Raw genomic sequence first — 19750 nt, forward strand, 5'->3', positions numbered from 1 at the left:
AATGGGATCACGCAGTATGTACCTGTTTGGGCAGTACAAGAGATGAATACAAGTCACGTGTGACTTCTGCAATTACAAGAGGTGCGCAAAGTGGTTGCCATCAGCATCCAGACACTTCTGATTATGGCAAATGACTGCTTGAGCAACGTTGACCAAAGTGTCCACTTTTATACATTTTTTTGGCACCCCGGGTGTATAGTGGCACCACATTGTGGCTTTAACTTGACTTTCTTTCATGCTTCATGACCTTGAGCATCTTTTCATGTGCTTTTTTGCCATCCATGTATCTTCTTCTGTGAACTGATGGAGCAAATCTTTTCCCATTTTCTTAATTGGGTTAGCTGTTTTCTTAATTGTTGAGTCTTGAGAGTTCGTTACATATTATGCATATAGGTCCTGTATCAAATATGTGATTTGCAAATATTTTCTCCTTGTCTGTGGCTCATCTTTTTATTTTCTTAACATTTCATTTTCTTGAAGAGCAAAAGTTAACAATCTATCCATTTTTCTTGTTTTCTTTCACCAACCATTCTTTGGGTATTGCATGTCAGAAATCTTTGCCTAACTAACCAAAGGTCACAAAAATGTTCTAGGTTTTTTCCAAAAAGTTTCACAGTTTCAGACTTTGCATTTAGGTGTATGATCTATTTTGAGTTGTGTATGTGGTGTGACGTATGGTCTCAGGTTATTTATTTGCATATGGATGTCCAGTTGTTCCGGTACCACTTGCTGAAGAGACTCTCCTTTCTCTACTGAACTGCCTTTGCAGCCTTTGTTGAAAATCAACTGACCGTATAGGTATGGGCGGGTCTATTCATAGAGTCCTAGGTGGATAGTTTTTACGTTTAGTTCTTTAAAGTGTTGTCCACTGTGTCCTCATACATTTTTCCAACAAGAAACTTGCCATCGCTTTCTCTTTGTTCCTCTGTATGTAACATTTTTAACAACTTTATTGATATATAATTCACACATCATCCAATTCATCCATTTAAATTAGATAGTATTTAGCATAGTCTGAGTTGTGCAACCATTATCATAATTAAGTTTAGAACATTTTCATCACCCTCCCAGGGCACCCCCTCCCCATTTCCCTCAACCTCCATCCAGCTCCAGGCAACCACTAACCTACTTTCTATCGATTTGCTTAATGTGAACATTTCATGTAAATGGGAGCACACAATATGTGTCCTTTTGTGTCTGGCTTCTCACAGCATAATGTTTTCAGGGTTCATACGTGTTATAGCCGGTGTCAGTGCTTCACTCATTTTTACTGTCAAGTAATAGTCCATTGTAGGGGTATGGCACATTTTATTTATCCATTCATCAGTTGACATTTAGGTCATTTCTAGTTCCTGGCTATTATGAATAATGTTGCTATGAACATTTGTGCACAGGTTTTTCTGTGGACATGTGTTTTTATTTCTCTTGGGTTCAGGCCTAGGAGTGGAATGGCTGGGTCATATGGTAACTCTACAGTTAATCTTTTGAGGAACTTCCAGACTTTTCTAAAGTGGCTGCCCCATTTTACATCCTTTCCAACAATGCATAAGGGTTCTATTTTCTTTACATACTTGCCAACACTTGTTATTCTCTGTGTTTTAAAAATAATAGCCAACCTCCTGGGTGTGAGATGGTATCTCATTGTGGTTTCGGTTTAAATTTCCCTGATGGCTAATGATGGTGAGCATCTTTTCATGTGCTTATTGGCCATTTGTATATCTTTGGAGAAATGTTAATTCAGATTTTTTACCTATTTTTCAGTTGGGTTATTTGTCTCTTTATTATTGAATTGAGAGAGTTATTAATATATTCTAAATACAAGTCCCTTGTCAAAATGTTTTGCAAAAAGTGTCTTTTCACTTTTTTGATAATGTCCTTTGAAGCACAAAACATTTTAATTTTTATGAAGTCCAGTTATATACATACATACTTTTTGTCACTTATGCTTTTGATGTCATATCTGTGAAGTCTTTGCCTAAGATGCTTCGCCACCCAAGATCATGAAGATAGACTCCTGTATTTTCTTCCAATCATTTGGTGGTTTTAGCTCTTACACTTATGTGTATCATCCACTGTGAGTTGATTTTCATGCATAGTGTGAGGAAGGGGTCCAACTTCACTGTTTGCACGTGCATACACAGGAGTCCCAGCACTATTTGTTGAAAAGACCATCATTCCTGCCATTGGATTGTCTTGGCTACTGTTGAAAATCAATTGACTATAAACATGAAAGCTAATTTCTGATCACTCAGTTCTATTCCATCAATCAATATGTCTAACCTCATGCTAGTATCACACTGTATTGATGACTGTAGCTTTGCAGTAAGTTTTGAAATCAGGAAGCTTGAGTCCTCCAACTTTGTTCTTTTTCAAGATTGTTTTGGATATTCTGCGTCCCTTGAATTTCCATGAGTTTCAGGAGGAGCTTGTCAATTTCTGTAAAAATGTTAGCTGGAAATTTGGTTGCCATTGAGTTGAACTTAGAGATCAATTTGGGAAGTATTGTCATCTCAACAATGTTAGACCTTCTGATCCATAAACATGGAATGTTTTTCCATTTATTTGTGTCTTCTTTAATTCCCTTCAACACTGTTCTGTTGTTTTCAAAGTATGTTTTACACTTCTTTTGTTCAATTTATTCCTAAGGATTTTATTCTTTTCTTTTTTTTTTTTTTTTTTACAATTTTTTATTGGGGGAGGGGAACAGGACTTTATTGAGGAACAGTGTGTACTTCCAGAACTTTTTTCCAAGTCAAGTTGTTGTCCTTTCAATCTTAGCTGTGGAGGGTGCCATTCAGCTTCAAGTTGTTGTCCTTTCAGTCTTAGTTGTGGAGGGCACAACTCAGCTCCAGGTCCAGTTGCCGTTGCTAGTTGCAGGGGGCACAGCCCACCATCCCTTGCAGGAGTCGAAACCAGCAACCTTGTGGTTGAGAGAATGCACTCCAACCAACTGAGCCATCCGGGAGGCAGCTCAACTCAAGGTGCCGTGTTCAATCTTAGTTGCAGGGGGCGAAGCCCACCATCCCTTGCGAGACTCGAGGAGTTGAACCGGCAACCTTGTGGTTGAGAGCCCACTGGCCCATGTGGGAATCGAAAACTGCAGCCTTCGGAGTTAGGAGCATGGAGTTCTAACCGCCGGAGCCACCGGTCCAGCCCAGGATTTTATTCTTTATGATGTTATTATAAATGGAACAGGTTTCTTAATTTCATTTTCAGATTGTTGCCAGTATATAGAAATACAATTGATTTTTAAAATATTGATCTTGTCTTTTGTTTCATTTTCTTGCCTAATTGACCTGGCTAGAACTTCCTATGCTGTTGAATAGAAGTAGTGAGAGCAGATTTTATTGTCTTATCATTGTTTTCTAGCAGTTTGATTATAATACTCCTTGATGTAGTTTTCTAGAAACTTCTTGTGCTTGAGTTTCATTGAGCTTCTTGGATCTGTCGGTGTATAGTTTACATCAAGATCGGAAAATTCCAGTCAATTATTATTTCTTCAAATGTTGTTATTTCTTCCCATCCTTCCCATATAGTTTTCATATCAGACATTGTAATTTTCGCCTCTAGAAGTTCAGTTGGGTTTTTGTATCTTCAATGTCTCTAACATATTCAGTCTTCCCTGTGAATGGAACACATGAAGTGAGGCTGTAGTGACTGTTTCAACATCCTTGTCTGCTAATTCTATCTTCTGTGATATTTCTGGGTTGTTTCCAGTTGATTTATTTTTCTCCTCCTTCTGGGTCATATTTTTCTGCCTCTTTGTATGCCTGGTAATTTTTTACTGGATGTTAGACATTGTGAATTTAATGTGTTGGGTGCTGGATATTTTTGTACTCCTGTAAATATTCTTGAGCTTTGTTTTGGGTGTGGTTGAATTACATAGAAGCAGTTTGATGCTTTCAGGGCTTGTTTATAAACTTTGTTAGGCAAGACTGGAATGGCACTTAGTCTGCAGCTACTTGTTCCTCACTACTGGGCCAAGGCCCTTCTGAGCCCTGTGAATTATGAGGTTTTCCATCCTGACTGGTGGAGACCTGAGACTAGGTCTGACCCTGTGTGAACTCAGAGGACATTTCCCTCTAGTCCTTTTAGGTGGTTCCTTCCTGGGCTCCCAGGAGTTCCCTCACAAGCAGCTCAGGGAGTCTGCCTGCTCTCCCTGGCTCCCCTGTGTCTGCACCATGGCCTGGAAGCCCTCTCTAAGGACTCAGCTGGGGCGATACATGGCTCCCTTCATCTGCTTTCCACTTCTCAGGGACCTCTGTCTTTCACTGCATGCTATTGCGTATGTTTTTGCTAGTGTTTTTAGTTGATTAAGGCAGGAGGTAAATCCGGTCCCAGCTACTCAATCTTGGCTGAAAGCAATTGTAAATCACACAGATAATTTATCTTATTTGATTGTCTCACCCACGCAGCACTAAGGCAGATGTATTACGAATCCAATGTTACATTTTAGATTCTGTGACTTGCCCAAGGTCACACAACTAAGTGACAGCAGAAGTAGGGTCATCCCCAGGCAGTGCTGGAAGCCTTCCCTGAACCACTCGTGTGCTAACCTGAGCATGAGGCTGCGGCGGTGGGTGCAAGAGATGTGTCTGTGGGCTTCCCAGACACAGGGCAGACTGAAGGGGTCTGAGTCTGTGTCTCTGCAGGGGTCTCTGTGTCCGACTCTGCATCTCACCCTTCCATGACTGTGCCTCTGGATCTGTATTTTTGTTGGCCTCACTTACCTGCCCAGGTGAGCCTAGTTCTGAGTGGGTTGATTCCTGGGCGCCCAGAGGCAGTTGGAGCTCCAGGAATGGGTGGTAATTGCTCCCCTTCCCCCACCCCTCCAAACTTCCCCCAACACCACATCATGGACCTGAGGGGGCTGTGTACCTGTGACTCCAGTGGGTAGCAACCAAGAAACCCACGGCCTGGTCACACACACAGATATAGTCACAGCACGGGCCCTGAGCACCACACGCCGTGGGGGACTGGAACGTCAGAGGCGTTTTAATTTACCCCACGCGCTCCCAAGCTCCAGGCAGCCTGGCCCAGGCTTTCCCCAGGGTTCCAGGCTGCGTGCTGGGTGCAGCCCGTCTCCCCACCCTGCTGGACTTGGGCAGGAAGTCAAATTGGAGTCTGAGGGTAAGGCTCACGGGGTGGGGGGGTGGGGTGGGGGGGTGTTATCCAGGCTCCTGCAGGTCCTCAGGCCCCGCCCCCTGGCTGTGTGTGCCTGTGCCTTGAGGACAGTCCCCCCAAGTGGCCTAGTGCCAGAGAGGGGCCACATGCACAATGGAGATTCAGCCCAGCCACCCGAAGCTTTAGCCTGCAGTTGGATGGTAGCACAAAGCCCTGTATCTCAGTCTCAACCACAGAGAAGGATTTCTCACAGTCCTGGAGGCTGCAAGTCCAAAATCTGGTGCCTGTACTGTCTGGTTTCGGTGAGGGCCCCCTCCTTGTGTGTCTTCACGTGGCAGAGAGCCAGCAAGTCTGACCTGTGTCCCGAGCCCCAACTTCATGACCTCATGACCTCACAAAGGCCCCACCTCCTCACACCTTCACTTGAGGGTGATGCATTTGTCGGGGGACTCATTCCGTCCAGTGCACCTGGTCTCTGATCAGGAAAAGTCTGGCCAAAGATTTCCAAGTCCGAGTGGCAGATCAGTGAGCTCAGCTTCAATAGGGGTTACCCTCAACTCGTAGGTTAGCAGACCAAGTTCCTCGGGACATATTCCTGGAGGAAACGACAGCACCACCATCCCCCCTGGCATTTCATTTGGGGCCGGTCTCCTCTGGGTCCGTACAGAGGAACGATCTCGGCCAGGGCCTTCATAACACTTTCCTGATCCTGGCTTGGCAGGGAGAGCTGACGTCCAGGGCCTGGGGCCCTGGGAGACAGTGGGAAGGCAGGGTCAGGAGTTGGGGGTGCTCAGGCCATCTGGGTGTGGGTGTTTGGCCCAGGCTGTGGTCAGCTCAGAGGTTGGGGAGTGGGGGTGGGGGAGGGGGCCAAGAGAGGACAATGGCACCCCCCACATCTGGGGCTGCTGGGCCCTTCCCCTCACTGTGCTAGGCAGAGCAAGGGGTGCTGGAAGGAGCCATGGGGAAGCCCTTCCCCCACCAGACTCTGGCTTGGACAGCCATGTCTTAGGGAGGGCCCTGCTCTGGGCCCAATACGTGGGTAAGTATTAGACTGTGGAAGTGGAAAGCTACTGCTGGCTCAGGTGTGTGCACCTCCCTCACTGTGTAAGCTTGGTTTGGTAAGGGCTGAACACAGGGCTTCAGCTTCCAACACTGACCTTCTACATTTCGCTGAGTCAGCACCCCCCCCACAGAAATCAGGAAGGATCCCTCACTCGCAGTGGGGGCCCAAGACGTGAGCCCAACACCACCAGGTAACCAGGTGGGTATCAGGGCCAGGTGGGCACCAGAAAGTGACACCTTCGGGGCAACAGCAGCCAGGTGCTTTTTGGTAACCATGGATACCAGGCTGCAGAAAGGGTCAGCGTGGCCGGGGCATGTCAGTGTCTGTGCTGAGGGTGGCTGGGCCAGCTGAGGCCAGGCCCACCCAGGGCGGTGGGCACTGGGGTCTCAGCATGGAGTGTCTCCCGCACCTGTGGCTATGGGCTGTGGCTGGTGAGCAGCAGCATGGCAGGGGCCCCACCCATGTCGGGCTCACTGGGAAACCACTGCCAAATCAGTCTACAAACCACAGCTACAGGACTGTTTCTGAATTTACTCCCACCCCATTCCAGTCCTCACCCCACCTTTTCCCTAACCATCATCATGAGGGCAAGTGGTGGTGAGCCCTAGGTGACCATGGGCATGTTAGTTCGTTAGTTGTTTCTTTATTGCTATTGTTATTTATATTTATCTTGAATCTTACATAAGATTTATTGTAATTTATTGCTGCATAACAAATTAACCTAAAATTTAGCAGCTTAAAACAACAAACATTTACTATCTCAGTTTCTGACCACCAGGAGAAGGGAGGAGGCTCTGCTGGGTGGGCCTGGCTCAGGGGCTCTCAGAACGCCGTGCTCGGGACAGCGGCGGGGGCCGGGGCCTAATCTGAGGGCTCCACAGGGCCAGAGGACCTCTCGTGAGGCTCACTCTCACTGCTGTTGGCAAGAGGCCCCAGGGCCACATGTTGGCCTCTCCATAGCAAAGCACAGCTGGTCTCCCCCCGAGTGAATGTGAGAGAAACAGACGGACAGACAGAGACAGGCAGCCCTAGCAACCTCATCTCAATGACACATTGCATCAATTCTGCAGAACCCCATGGGTCACACTGGCAACTTGGGTACATTCACAAGGCTGCATCCCAGGACAGGCGTCGTTGGGGGCCTCCTGGGAGGAGCCCAGGGCCTGTTGCTTGCCTGAGGGTGCATCCCATGACAGGGAGAGCCCCTCTTTCAAGAAGCAGAGACAGAGCAGTGGGTACAGCAGCAGGGAGCCAGGGTGTCGGGGAGGGCAGGAGGTTGCTGGCGACCAAGGAGCTTTGGTGGGGACCCAAGGCCTCAGGTCTCACAAGCCAGGGCTCTAAGCAGGCCCAACCCCTCCCCACCCCGAGTTTCTGAGTTTCAAGGGCTTGGCCAGGCTGACTTCTATCACCATGGAGACCAATTCTTTCTCCAGATTTTAAACCTATGATTTGCTGTCATTGTCCGGTCTCCAAGCCCTGGCCCCACAGGCAGACAGACGGACCCAGATGGCAGGGCTGTCACACCCACAGAGGATGGTAGGTCAGCTGACTGTGCACTTGCATTCCGCAAACATTTGTTGACCCTTGGTCTTTGCAGAATGGGCTGGAAGGAGGCCAAAGATGAACGGGACTCCACCTGCCATAGAGGGGAAGTGACCAGCAGGCCTCCCCCCAGGAGGAGAAAGTCCTGATTTCCCCCCTCCCCCCCGCCCCCCACACACAGGGCCAGGCCAGGAGAAGGTGCTTCATCCATGACTCAACAGGAAGTGTCTGCAAGACAAAAGCCAAGATAAAAATAGGAGTGGGGGTAAGGGGTCAGGGGTATGACCCAGAGCCCATGGGAAGCAGGGAACAGGCAGGAATGGGTGGAAGAGTGGGGAGGAGAAAGAGACCCCAGTGTAAGGGGAGTACCCCATGTTTTGGGCCACAGCTCCCACCACTGGGCCTGTAGAAAAGCCCTTGAGGGGGTCCGCTCAAGCTCTCCACTGGCCTGAGCAGATATCCATGCTGGGTGTGGGGAGGAGAGTGGAAGGGGCAGCCTGGGGAGGGGGCTGAGACAGCCCCTCACCATGGGGACCCAACATCAGGCAGGGCTGTGCTTCCTCAAACTTCTCTGATCTAACCAAATCTCCCAGCTCCATCTTTCACTCAAATTAATGAATTAGATCAGTATGGAACAGCTCATTTGTTCCACGAGGGTGCTAGGGACAGAGGTGAGTAACAGACATGGCCCTGGCCTCTGGAGCCACAGAGGTGGCTGCCTCAGGTGGGAAAGTGGGGAGAGAATTCCAGGGGAAGGTTGAGTACCAAGGGACAGAGCCAGGAAGGAGCTTGCCTGTGTGAGGAATTGTGTGGTCCCCAGAGCCTGAGGGGTCCCTGAGGACTGAGGGTGTCCTGGCTGCGAAGATCGTTTTGGCAACTGTGTGAACGATGATGAGATTACGGAGAACAGGGAGTAAGATGGGGTGGGGGCAGACAGGAGGGGGGTTTTAGGGTTGGGGGGCAGGGAGGGGACTGGAGGCCAGGGGTCTGGTCTAGAGCTGGTGCTGCACTCTTGTGGGAGGAGGGACAGCATGATGACCCAAGTTCCAAGAGATTTCCCAGGGGCCCTTCTCCCTTTGACTACACAGGTGGGGAGGTCCCTCTTTTTCCTGCAGGACATGTGGGGCTCAGCTCTGAGCAGGCCCTGACTATCCCCAACGGCTTCACAAAGCCCCAGGCCCCCTATCCCCTTCTGCACTGAAGCCCGCCCTGAGCAGCTCCCCTCCCCCAGCCACACTGAGCTGCCAGCTCCCCAGTACGGACCATCTACAAGGCTCCTGCTTAGGAGGGCCTCCCAGGGACAGGGCCACTGAGTGTATATGTCCAAGGGTGCACACCTGGCCCACATTGCTGCCACCATCCAGGACCACTGACCCAGGCCCTGGACGCTCCGGGAAATAGAGAGGCAAGGCAGCCAGAGAGCAGGGTGTGGCTGTTGGTGGGGACTTGGAGGTCCCTGCCAGGTGAGCATGGCCTCCTCCAGGAGGGCCCAGGTGAACCCTGCTCATGGCACAGATGCGGAAGCAGTTGGAGGACAGCAGAGCAGCCTCTGGCAGTGACTCACTCTCCTCCTCCTTGATGGGTCCTGTCTGGTGGCTGGGAAACGGATGTTGGCTCAATCTCAGGCAGGCTCAGCATGACACACTCCAGTCTCGGCTTGTGTAACTCCCATCCCCCCTCATTGCACCTGGAGTCCAGCCCCCAGCAGCAACTGGGGGACACCTGGGACTGCAGGACAGTGACTCCAGGACCAATGTCCAATGCCGCCTAGTTTTGCTTCCTGGTATGGTAGCGCTGAGCCATAGCAGGTACTCAGGACAAGCACGGACAGATGAAATCTCAGTCCCTTGCCGCTAGGAGGCTCTCCCCTCCCAGGGCAGGGCCTGCCACACAGGACTGGACCCTGGTGGGAGAGCAACCCCTGAGACCCAGCAAAAAGCGCCCTGTGCCAGCCTCGCCCCAGTCCCCTGCCTTGGAGACTCTGATGCCCTCTCCTGCTGGCACCTCCATCCGGGGCAGACGCTGGCCTGGGGTGGGTGGGTGGGAACACAGGCGGCTTGGTGCTGAACCGTGAGAACAAAGCAGGAGGTGGACCAGACCAAAACTGAAGCTTCAGGGTATGTTCACCCCTCAGCACAGCTCAGCGGCCCGGGACCAACAATGTGAAAAGACACGTCTCCACCGTCTAGGGTCCCCAGGAGTGGGAGTGGGGAAAGACGCTTTGAAAAGAACTTGCCCAGTGAGGCTGCACGAGAGCATCCCAACACGGATGAATTCTGAAAAATGGCTACTGTCACCTTCCAGCCTGAACCTCCTGAGGAACCTCACACCCCCACCTCAAGGGGGGTCGCTGGCTCCTGCGCAGGTGCTGGCAAACGCCACCGGCGGACTGACCTAAGCGGCGGCGCACCTGCTGGGCGGGGCGCGGGGGCGGGGCCTGGGAAGGGGCGGGACCAGGCCCCAGGACCAGCAGACACTCCACCCCCCACCTCCCACTGCTAGGGACCATAGCCGCAGGCGCTACAGGACTACACTTCACAGAAAAGACAAAAACAAACAAAACTCTAGATGCGGCCTCTGGAAATAAATATTCCCTGGAACAGTCTCAGTAAAGGCCGCGGCCCTAGAACGGGGCAGCCTCCGCCACAGTCCGAGGGCCGCGGTCTCATCGCAGCCACGGCCTCCAGGGCACGCCGGGGCTCTGCGGCCCCGCCCTGGGGGCCGCGAGGGGCGCCCGAGTCAGGCCAGGCAGGAGCGGCAGCGCGAAGGTGGCCCCGGGGCGCAGCAGGGGGAAGAGGCCATCGAATGCCTGCAGAGGCTGGCGGCCCACGTAGGCCTCGGGCGCCGGAACCTCTACAGCTGGGGGCGGTGGGGCCGCGCAGCGCGAGGGCCCCAGATGGCCCAGACAGGCCGCCAGGTGGCTGAGCAGGCGAAAACGCACGTCGGCCGGGACGCCCTCGCAGCTGGCCAGGAAGCGATTCACCTCGGCCAGACACTCGTTGAAGCCGGCGCGGTACTTTCCCAAGACAGCGGGGTCCGCGCTGAGCGCGGCTGCGGGGGCAGTAGAGGACAGGTGGTCGGTTCCCGCGGCAGTGGTCGGGCGCTCCTCCCCGCCCCCCCTCCCGCCGCTGCCGCCCGCGCCTCACCTGTCACCTGCACGCGCCGCAAACTTTGTAGGTGCCTCACGGTCATCTCCAGGATGTCGGCTTTCTCCAGCTTCGAGTGGCGGGAGCTCTGGGGGCAGGGCCGGTATGGGCGGCTTGCAGTCCAGTAGAGCCCCCAAACTCCCGGCTTCCCGCCTCGGCGCCTCGATCTCACCCCCCACCCACAACTTACATCTTTCCTGAGGGCGTCCAGGATGAGGGTCTTGAGCTGAGCAAGGCTCTCGTTGATGCGCGCTCGGCGCCTCTTCTCCATGACCGGCTTGGAGGACTGAGGGTCAGGCAGTGGCTGAGTCCCGCGTGGGTCCATCCTCAACCCACACCCCCAACCCACGCCCCTCCAAGTCTCACCTTTCGGTGCTCAGCCGTGCTCCGGGGCTTGCTTGGGGTTCGGCTGGCGCTGGCCGGCGCTCCTGCCAGCGGCGAAGCTCTCGGCTTCCCTGGGGTGTCTGCAGGCATGGTGCGCCCCCGCGCCTCCCGGTGCCCAGCGGAGCGTGCCGCCAAGGGCCGAGGGAGAGCACGCGGCGTCCCCTGTCCCTATCTAGCGGGTCCCAGGCGTCAGGCCCGCGCGGGTAGCCAGCCTCCTGGCTATTTAAAGAAGAGCGGCCGCGGGGTGTGTGAACTGGGCTCCGCATTCTTTCCCACACTCGCGCCAGCCAATGAGCGGCTGCGCTCCTCCCTCACTCCCCCAACCGCGCGCAGAGCCGCCCGCCCCCGGCCACCGCCCCCGACAACTGTCAGTCACGCGTCGGCTCCCGGCCCACCAACCCCGCGGGCGACAAAGGGAAGCTGGAACACCCCGCGGGCGCCCGCCGCTGGCACCGCCTGCACGAGGCGGGAAAATCACCGCGCCGCCTCCTTTGCCGCCGCGTTCCGAGGCGCACGCCGGGAAGAGGCCTTTCCGGGCTAGCCCGGGCCGCGGACACCCGGGGCTGGACGGAGTCGCGAGGCTCACCCTCAGGTTGAGCTAGGCCCTGGGAGGAGTAGGGCGCAGAGCTCAACGCGGGCGGCGCGGGAAATCGGACAGGAAAATTCATGCGGGGAACCGAGTCAGGCGCCCTCAAGAAGTGGGGGACCCTCGGCCAACACGCCTCCTTCCTCCTCCGCCGTCCCTGGTCCCCGCCCAGGCCTAGGGCCTCTACACAGCCTCGGAATGGGACATGCCGCGCGTGCTCAGTCTCCGGGGACCCCCACCTTCTGCAGCATCTAGGCAAGACCTGTGACACTGTGGACGTGGAACACCAGCCACTGGCCAGGAGGGAGGTCGGCTGGACAAGGTCACGAGGCAGTCAGGGCGGCATCACCGCACAATTAAATGATGACTTAAAAACAGTGAGGGTGATACCGGCAAGGCAGGCAGAGTGATGTCACCAGTCCGGCAGGATGACGTCATGGGACAATGTAAGAATGTCACAGACTTGCGATGTCACCAGATGATCGGAGGTGAGGTCTCAGAGTGAAGGTGGGGATGACACCAGCCAGGTGGGATAATATCATGGGGCTGGTGATGTCACATCCTTCTAGATTACCCTACATCATGTCAGCACCAGCAAAGTAGGGCTCAAAAAAAATGAGGGACAATTGTTAAGATTTATTCATTTCAAAGCTGCACAGTGGGTAAAAGGACTTTGCTTATTTCGTGTTTGATGCTTTCATGTTGAATTACGTCACGGGGCACTGTAGTCTTGAGTCCTCTGGGGCCCCTCCCCACGACGGCCTGGCTGCAGCCGGTACCCATCCCATAGACGTTTCCGAGGCCCACAGGGCCCCATCTGCCGTTCAGGCTGGGGAAGCCTGTCCCGGAGCTTCAAATCCCGCGCGGGAAGCGATGGCAAACAAACAAAATAACCATTCCGTTGTGAGAGACAGGTCCCAAGTCGGGCCCTAGTCTGGTGCCACGCACGGTACCTACCACCTCCCTCGTATTCTGGAATTTGAGCCCTCCGCGGTCCCCCGAGGGCGCCAGGTGGAACGGGAGGCGGCTCAGATCCTCCCTGCCACACACGCGCGTCCACGTAGGGGTGCGCGCTTTGGGACTGGTCTGAAGGCCAAGCTGTCACTCATCGAGGTGAGCCCGCCCCAGAGGGGCTTGTGGATTAGGGGGTAGGCGCTGGAAAGCCGCAGGGGTCGGGCAGGATCTGCGGAGGGGACCCTACCAGCACAGAAAGTCCTGGCGGCACTGGGTGGTCCGGCGCGAGGGCCGCTCGGATGCCCCCGACCGTGGAGCCACCACTCTGCCCCCATTCCCGCCCGCGAGCGCCCCCAGTGGCCACCGGGGCCTCCTCCCTCCGCAAGGAATCGTCACCGCAAACTGAGCCTTCCGAGCCCCGCGAGGGCGGGGGCGCCGGGCCACGCACGGTCTGGGTGGGCTCTGGCCCGCCCCCAGCCTCCGGCGGAGACCAGACAGGCTGGGGCTTCGGACTGGAAGGACAGGCCTGAGGAACCATGTTCCTGACCATTCTTTCCCTCACAGTTGTCAGATGTACCTGTTTCCTCACCTTACAATAGGTTATCTTTGTTTATCCCGGGGTTATTGGAAGGATGAATGAGATCCCACTTTGGAAGTGCGTGGAACTGGGTATATGTCAGCTACAGCTGTCACCGTCCTGGAAGCGGAAGCGGAAGCCGGAGGGAGAGGATTGAGCAGGGGGGAGACTGAGGCAGGGAGGAGCTGCCTGTACTCCGCCCTCGGCATGCTCCCTACGCTCATCCTCACATATCTTCCAGAGAGGGAGGAGTGCCTCCCCCTCAAAATCTCCAGAGTCCGGTGTCGGGGCCCCGCAGTCCCAGCCCCAGAAAGGAGCCCTCTAGGTCACAGGACCCTGGGGGTCTCCCCTCATTTCCTCAAGGCGTTACTCCTGGTTCCTTGTCTCCTTCCCCAGGCTCATCACCTACACCCCCAAGTGTCTTTCCCCCAGGGCTGCACCCCCACTGTGTGTGTCTCCAGGCCGCCATCCCTCTGCTCTCTGGCTTTCACATCTGGACTTAGTCTTTGGTGGGTCCCACGGGGCTCTTGGGTCTGTAGGAGTGTTCTGGGCTGCAGTGGGGAAATGGTTCTGAGACACTGGTGAGCAGAGTGCATTTTCCAAAGATGGACACAAGAGTCTTTTCCACTCCACGTGCCCTTATGGAGTGTCCTTGATAAGACTGTGACAACAATGACCAGAAAGCACAGGGGCACTAGTATTTCTGAGGCTGGATCTGAAAAATGCCATATGTCCACCTTGCACCCTTGGGCCACTCTCAGAACCCAGATGCCACCCTGTGAGGGATCCAAATGTGGCCCTGAGAGGCTTGGTATAACCATGGCAGCTGGCATCCCTGTTGAGGTCTCAGCTGCCAGACACGTGAGTGACACACCCCTGGATGACCCCAGCCTGCAGCTGCCCAGCCACCCACTTCACACCTTCTCAGCTGCCCCTGCTCTGTTCCAACTCTCAGTCCACAGAATAGGACAGTTTTTACTATGACATTTTGGGCTTGTTTGTTCTGCAGCAGTAGTAACCAGAATAACTGATGGACCAAGCCCTGGACCCAGGAAGAGTGGCCTTTCCCTCCCACTACCCCTTCCTCCCTGTCTTCCTCCAGCATTTTCAGAGGCTCGGTGACTTTGAGCTCTGTCTTTCCATCTGATGAGGTGCTTTTAGGGAACCATCGAAGGCCTGCTGTCTGTCCTCCAGGCCTGAGTGGGGCAAACCCCAGATGGTTGGTGACCCAGGGGCATCTCCAGGGCCCACTGTTGGCCATGGAGGGGAGTTGGGTCGGGAGGGCTGAGTCAGGAAAGTCTGTGGGGAAAGACAGATGTATCTTCCAGGCCAGACAGGGCCCCAAGCTTGGGCTGGTGTCCTTACATCTGGCCACCGTGCCAGCACTCCACACAATATCCAGCCAATGTCCCTGAGGGGCCTGCCAAGTGCTGTCTTTGCACACCTTCCTCCCAACCTCTGACATGGGGTGGCACTACATTTCCCTGTCTCCTCAACATTCCACTGGCACATAAACTCCAGGCATTGGAGACTACCACCTGCCCCCACCTCCCCACACCTTCCTTAGAATCTGTTATCTCCCGTCTGGCTAAGAGGCAGCAGCCTGTGGCGTGGGCAGCTGGGACCAGAGTTGTCAAAACCAGGCTGGAATGTTGCAGGATCCCTCCTGGAGAGGGGGAACTGGGTGCTGAGTGTTCACCAGTGTCAGCTGGAATCGTAGAGTGGCAGAGGCCAGGGCCCAAGGAATCCAGGATGCAGGATGAGGGGGCCAGATTCCTGGGGCCCAGGCAGAGGCCATGACACCCTTCGAGGCTCGAGTGCAGTCCCCACTCCCGTGGCCAAGGGGGCTCTTCCACCCTCAGGCTATAGGACCACCACACCTTCCCTCAGCCACCTGAGACTGTCCAGCGAGAATAGCACCCTGACACCTGATGAGTGACGGCACTTCCCGTGATCGGGGTGTTGTCAACATCTTCCACCAAAATCTGAGTGCTGACACCTCCCTGCATTTGGGAAGTCACATCCCCCCACCTTCCAGCAGCCCCTGTCTGCCTGGATGCCTCCTCCCCCACAGACCCTTGGGTCTGCTCTTCTCTCCACTCTTCTTGGGCCACTACACCTGGGCAGAGGGGAGCTCCCTTGTCCCCTCCGTGGTACTTCCAGACCCATCTCTTCTCCACCAAGAAAGCCCCAGCTTTGAATCTCATACTGTCAGACCTCGCCTTGGGTGTCTCCCCTCATTTCCTCAAGACGTTACTCCTGGATCCTTGTCTCCTTCCCCAACTGCTCCTGCCATAGTTCTTGGTGATTTCACAATCCGAGCTGCTGGACTTCCTGTCCCCGGCAGTGGTCCTGCCCTTCTCCCCTTGGCCAGCCACCCACTCCCTGGACCTCATACTTTCTCATAACTAATTCCTACACAGCCTTGTGGTTCTCCCCCTCTGGCCACTTCCCAGACTTGCAGCTCATGCCCTGTCCTCCCCTCCCCTTCAGCCCCTCAGATCCTTGGATGATGAGACCCAGGTTTCTCCATGTCCCCTGACATCACTTCCCCTCCTATCTGGCCTGCCACTGTGTCTGTTCCCTCACTCTCCCTCCCTCCCTCCTCTTCCTTCGTCATCCTCACTTGATTCGAATGAGAGCAAAGAGATGATCTGAGTCTTGTGACGGGTGGAAGAACTTGTGCTGTGAGACCCGTGCCTTTGTGAGGTGGGGTCCCTGTCACAAAGAAGGACCCAGGTGGACAAGTCAGTCCTGGTCCCCCCACCCCCATCCCAGGCTCTGGGGCTCAGCAACTGGAATGTCCAGGTCCTTGAAAGCAGCACTTCTTCTAGAACCAGCAAGAAGCTGTCTGTGGTCCTCTGAGAGTGAGGACTGGGCAGACAGAGGACACACGGCTTTGGATGTGGTGATGGTCCCCCAGGTGCTACACAGGTGGGCATTCAGCAGACTGCAATGACTTGTGGCTGTCTGCTGTGTGTCCATACCTCATTCAAGTTGCAAAAGTGAGTCACACAGTGTTTAGAGTTCAGAATGTCATCTCAGATTGAGTTCAGATGCTACTCAATAAAGTGTTTAGGTTTATGATTTTAAGTGGAAGAGGTAGGAAGGCGAGTTTGATGAAAAATCAGGTTTTGAGATCCAGCACATTTTCACATTTGATTTCACTCGTGCGTACATGTGTCCTTTGCATCTTTCACGGGCAGCCTCTGCCATGAGCATCCTGGTAAGAACAGCAGCCATACGTAAACTGCGTGGTTTGTAGAAGGTAATAGTGCTGTGTGGAGAAGCAAAGCCAGGGGTGGTCAGGGAAGGCCTGGCCTGGACCTAACCTTTCAGTGAGACTTGAGGGGGTGAGGGACCTGAGTCATGGAGATATGGGGGGGCGGGGAGTGGTCCAAGAAGAGGGAGAGCAGTGCTAGGGACCAGGGCCTAGAGTGTGCCTGGTGGCCCCCAAGCACAGCAAGGAGGCCTCTGTGTTGGAGCCAAGTGCTTGAGGGGCAGGAAGGAGGGACAGGGAAGGCGCTGAGAGGGAGCCAGTGTTCAGAGCCCCTGTCACTGAGGGCCAGGCAGCCTGTGGAAGGTTTGTGTAGATCCCTCTGGCGCTGGTGGCATCATGGCCGGTGGCAGGACCGTAGGCAGTAGCCATGTGCCTTGGACCCCGATGGGCAGGCACAGGTGCCAGGACTATACAGGTTTCTGGGGAAAGTTGCTGCTGCTGTTGTACATTTGAAGGGCTGAAAATACAATCAGCTATATTAAAAGTTATAGATGCTGGGCCAGCCCGGTGGCTCAGGTGGTTAGAGCTCCATGCTCCGAACTCCGAAGGCTACCGGTTCGATTCCCACATGGGCCAGTGGGCTCTCAACCACAAGGTTGCCAGTTCAATTCCTCGACTCCCGCAAGGGATGGTGGGCTGTGCCCCATGCAACTAGCAACAGCAACTGGACCTGGAGCTGAGCTGCGCCCTCCACAACTAAGATTGAAAGGACAACAACTTGACTTGGAAAAAAGTCCTGGAAGTACACACTGTTCCCCAATAAAGTCCTATTGCCCTTCCCCAATAAAATCTAAAAAACAAACAAAATCAGATGAATGAATTAATAAACCAATAAAAAAAAGTTATAGATGCTCTTTTAAAGGTTTCAGGAAGTTTAAGTTAGTTTGTAACTATGCCCCAATATTAACCAAAGGCCCCTTTATAAGTGGCTGTTGTAATTTCATAAATAGGATAGTAAGGTTTATGACTAGAATTTAAATATTTTGTGGCTATGTTATTAGGTGTACACAACCTTCTACTGAGAAGGTGAAAACCTATTGTTATGCGACCTTCTGTGTCTCCAGTAAACTTTGCCTATAAGATTTCTTTATTAATATATTAATAAAATTGTTAAGTGGCCACATCTGCTTCCTTTTGGTTAACATTTGTGTAGTATGTTTCTTTCCATCCTCTTTCAAATTTCCTGCATCCTTATATTTCAGATGATTCTTGTCTTCTGTAAGCCACATAAAGTAAGATTATTTTTCACCAGCCTGACAATCCTGGTCATTTAGTGCCCCTGGATTTCGGACCTCTGGCCTGCAGACCTCTGAGGGAATAAATTTCTGTTGTGTTAAGCCACCGGTTTGTGGTAATTTGTTATGACAGCCCCAGAAAACTGACAGGTGTGCCCTAGGTTCTGTCAGTTTGCCTCCTTAATGCTTTTGTATTTAGTTCCTCCTGTCAAAAGCAGAATGACAAATGGTGACATGGGATGAAGTAACTAACAAAAAGGGAAGATTCTAGTACTAAATGTCAGTATTAAGAAGTCAGGAGAGGGCCAGCCCGGTGGCTCACATGGTTGGAGTGCCGTGCTCCTAACACCAAGGTCGCCGGTGCGCTGCCGTGTGCTGCCAGGAGCGGCCGGTGGCCATTGTGAGTGGCCAGCGTGAGTGGCCGGCAGCCAGCTAGAGCTGTTGTGAGCGGCCCACTGATGACTGGCAACCGACTGCCTGAGCTAGGGGGAGGGCAAGGCTCATCACACCAGCAGGGGCCAGGGAGCTGGGTCCTATACAACTAGACTGAGAAACAATGGCTTGAATTCGAGTGTGCGGGGCAGCGGTGGGGGGGGGGGGGCAGCAGAAAAAGGTGGGGGGAAGAAGTCAGGAGACATAGAAACAATGTTTAATAATGGTCATCTGGGGGAGGTTGGAGGGATTTTAACATTCTGCATGTTCTTTTTTATTGTTTCAAAAAATGCTGGTCGTTTTCTTTTTATAATACCAACATTATTTATGCAAGGAATGAGTCAAGATATAAACTTAAAATAATAAAAAGAAGTTAAAAATCATTTTGGGTTTTTCTTTTGTGTTAACAATTTTGGTGCCCTGTGAGGTTTTTGGGGGGGTGGGAGATGGAATGGTCAAGATTCATATTTAGCTTTTTTTTCCCCAACTTGCAAGATGGCGGGTGAAAAAGCTGAGAAGCCGGACACCAAGGAGAAGAAACCTGAAGCCAAGCAGGCTGCTGCTGGGGGCAGGTTAAGAAGGCGAACCTCAAGGCCCAAACACCTGAGAAGGGGAAGCCCCACTGCAGCTGAAACCCTGTCCTGCTCAGAGGAATCGGCAGGTATTCCAATCAGCTATGTATTCCTGAAAGGCCATGTACAAGAGGCAGTACTCAGCAGCTAAAGGGAGGATTGAAAAGAAAAAGAAGGAGAAAGTTCTTGCTACTGTCACAAAACCAGTTGTTGGCGACAAGAATGGTGACACCTGAATGGTTAAACTTCGCAAAATGCCTGGATACTATCCTACTGAAGACATGCCTCGAAAGCTGCTGAGCCACGGCAAGAAGCCCTTCAGTCAGCAGGTGAGAAAACCTGGGGCCAGCATCACTCCCGGGACCATTCTGATCATCCTCACTGGGCGCCACAGAGACAAGAGAGTGGTTTTCCTGAAGCACCTGAGCAGTGGCTACATGTGACCAGACCTCTGTCCCTCGATCGAGTTCCTCTGCATAGAACACACCAGAAATCTGTCATTGCCACCTCCACCAAAATTGATATCAGTGGTGTGAAAATCCCCAAACATCTCACTGCTGCTTACTTCAAGAAGAAGAAGCTCCATAAGCCCAAACACCAGGATCTTCAACACAGAGAAAGAGAAACACGAGATTACAGAGCAGCGCAACATTGATCAGAAAGCCATGGACTCGCAAACTGCGGAAAATCAAAGCTGCTCCTCAGCTCCAGGGCTACCTCCGCTCTGTGTTTGCTCTCACAGATGGGGTTTATCCTCACAAACTGGTGTCTACATTAATTACGAAGAACCTAATTAAATGCCTGAACTGTTAAAAAAAAAAAAGATTCATATTCAAAACATTTTGTTTTTTTCCA

General features: G+C 53.1%; 1 protein-coding gene and 1 pseudogene across 1 annotated transcript; one reads left to right on the top strand and one right to left on the bottom strand.

Moving 5' to 3' along the window:
• Positions 1-10298: 10298 nt before the first annotated feature.
• Positions 10299-11551, bottom strand: HES4 (hes family bHLH transcription factor 4). The gene is made up of 4 exons (XM_019712168.3): positions 11242-11551; positions 11066-11161; positions 10876-10963; positions 10299-10780 (listed from the first exon to the last, which is right to left on the bottom strand). Exons 1-4 carry the CDS (start codon positions 11347-11349, stop codon positions 10395-10397), a joined length of 678 nt encoding a protein of 225 aa, XP_019567727.1. The 5' UTR covers positions 11350-11551; the 3' UTR covers positions 10299-10394.
• Positions 11552-18818: 7267 nt separating this feature from the next.
• LOC109434845 (large ribosomal subunit protein eL6 pseudogene) lies at positions 18819-19750 on the top strand (annotated as a pseudogene).

The sequence above is a fragment of the Rhinolophus sinicus genome, chromosome 14 (genome assembly GCF_057876585.1).
Source record: "Rhinolophus sinicus isolate RSI-liver-muscle chromosome 14, RSI-T2T, whole genome shotgun sequence".
NCBI classification, from domain to species: Eukaryota; Metazoa; Chordata; class Mammalia; order Chiroptera; family Rhinolophidae; genus Rhinolophus; species Rhinolophus sinicus.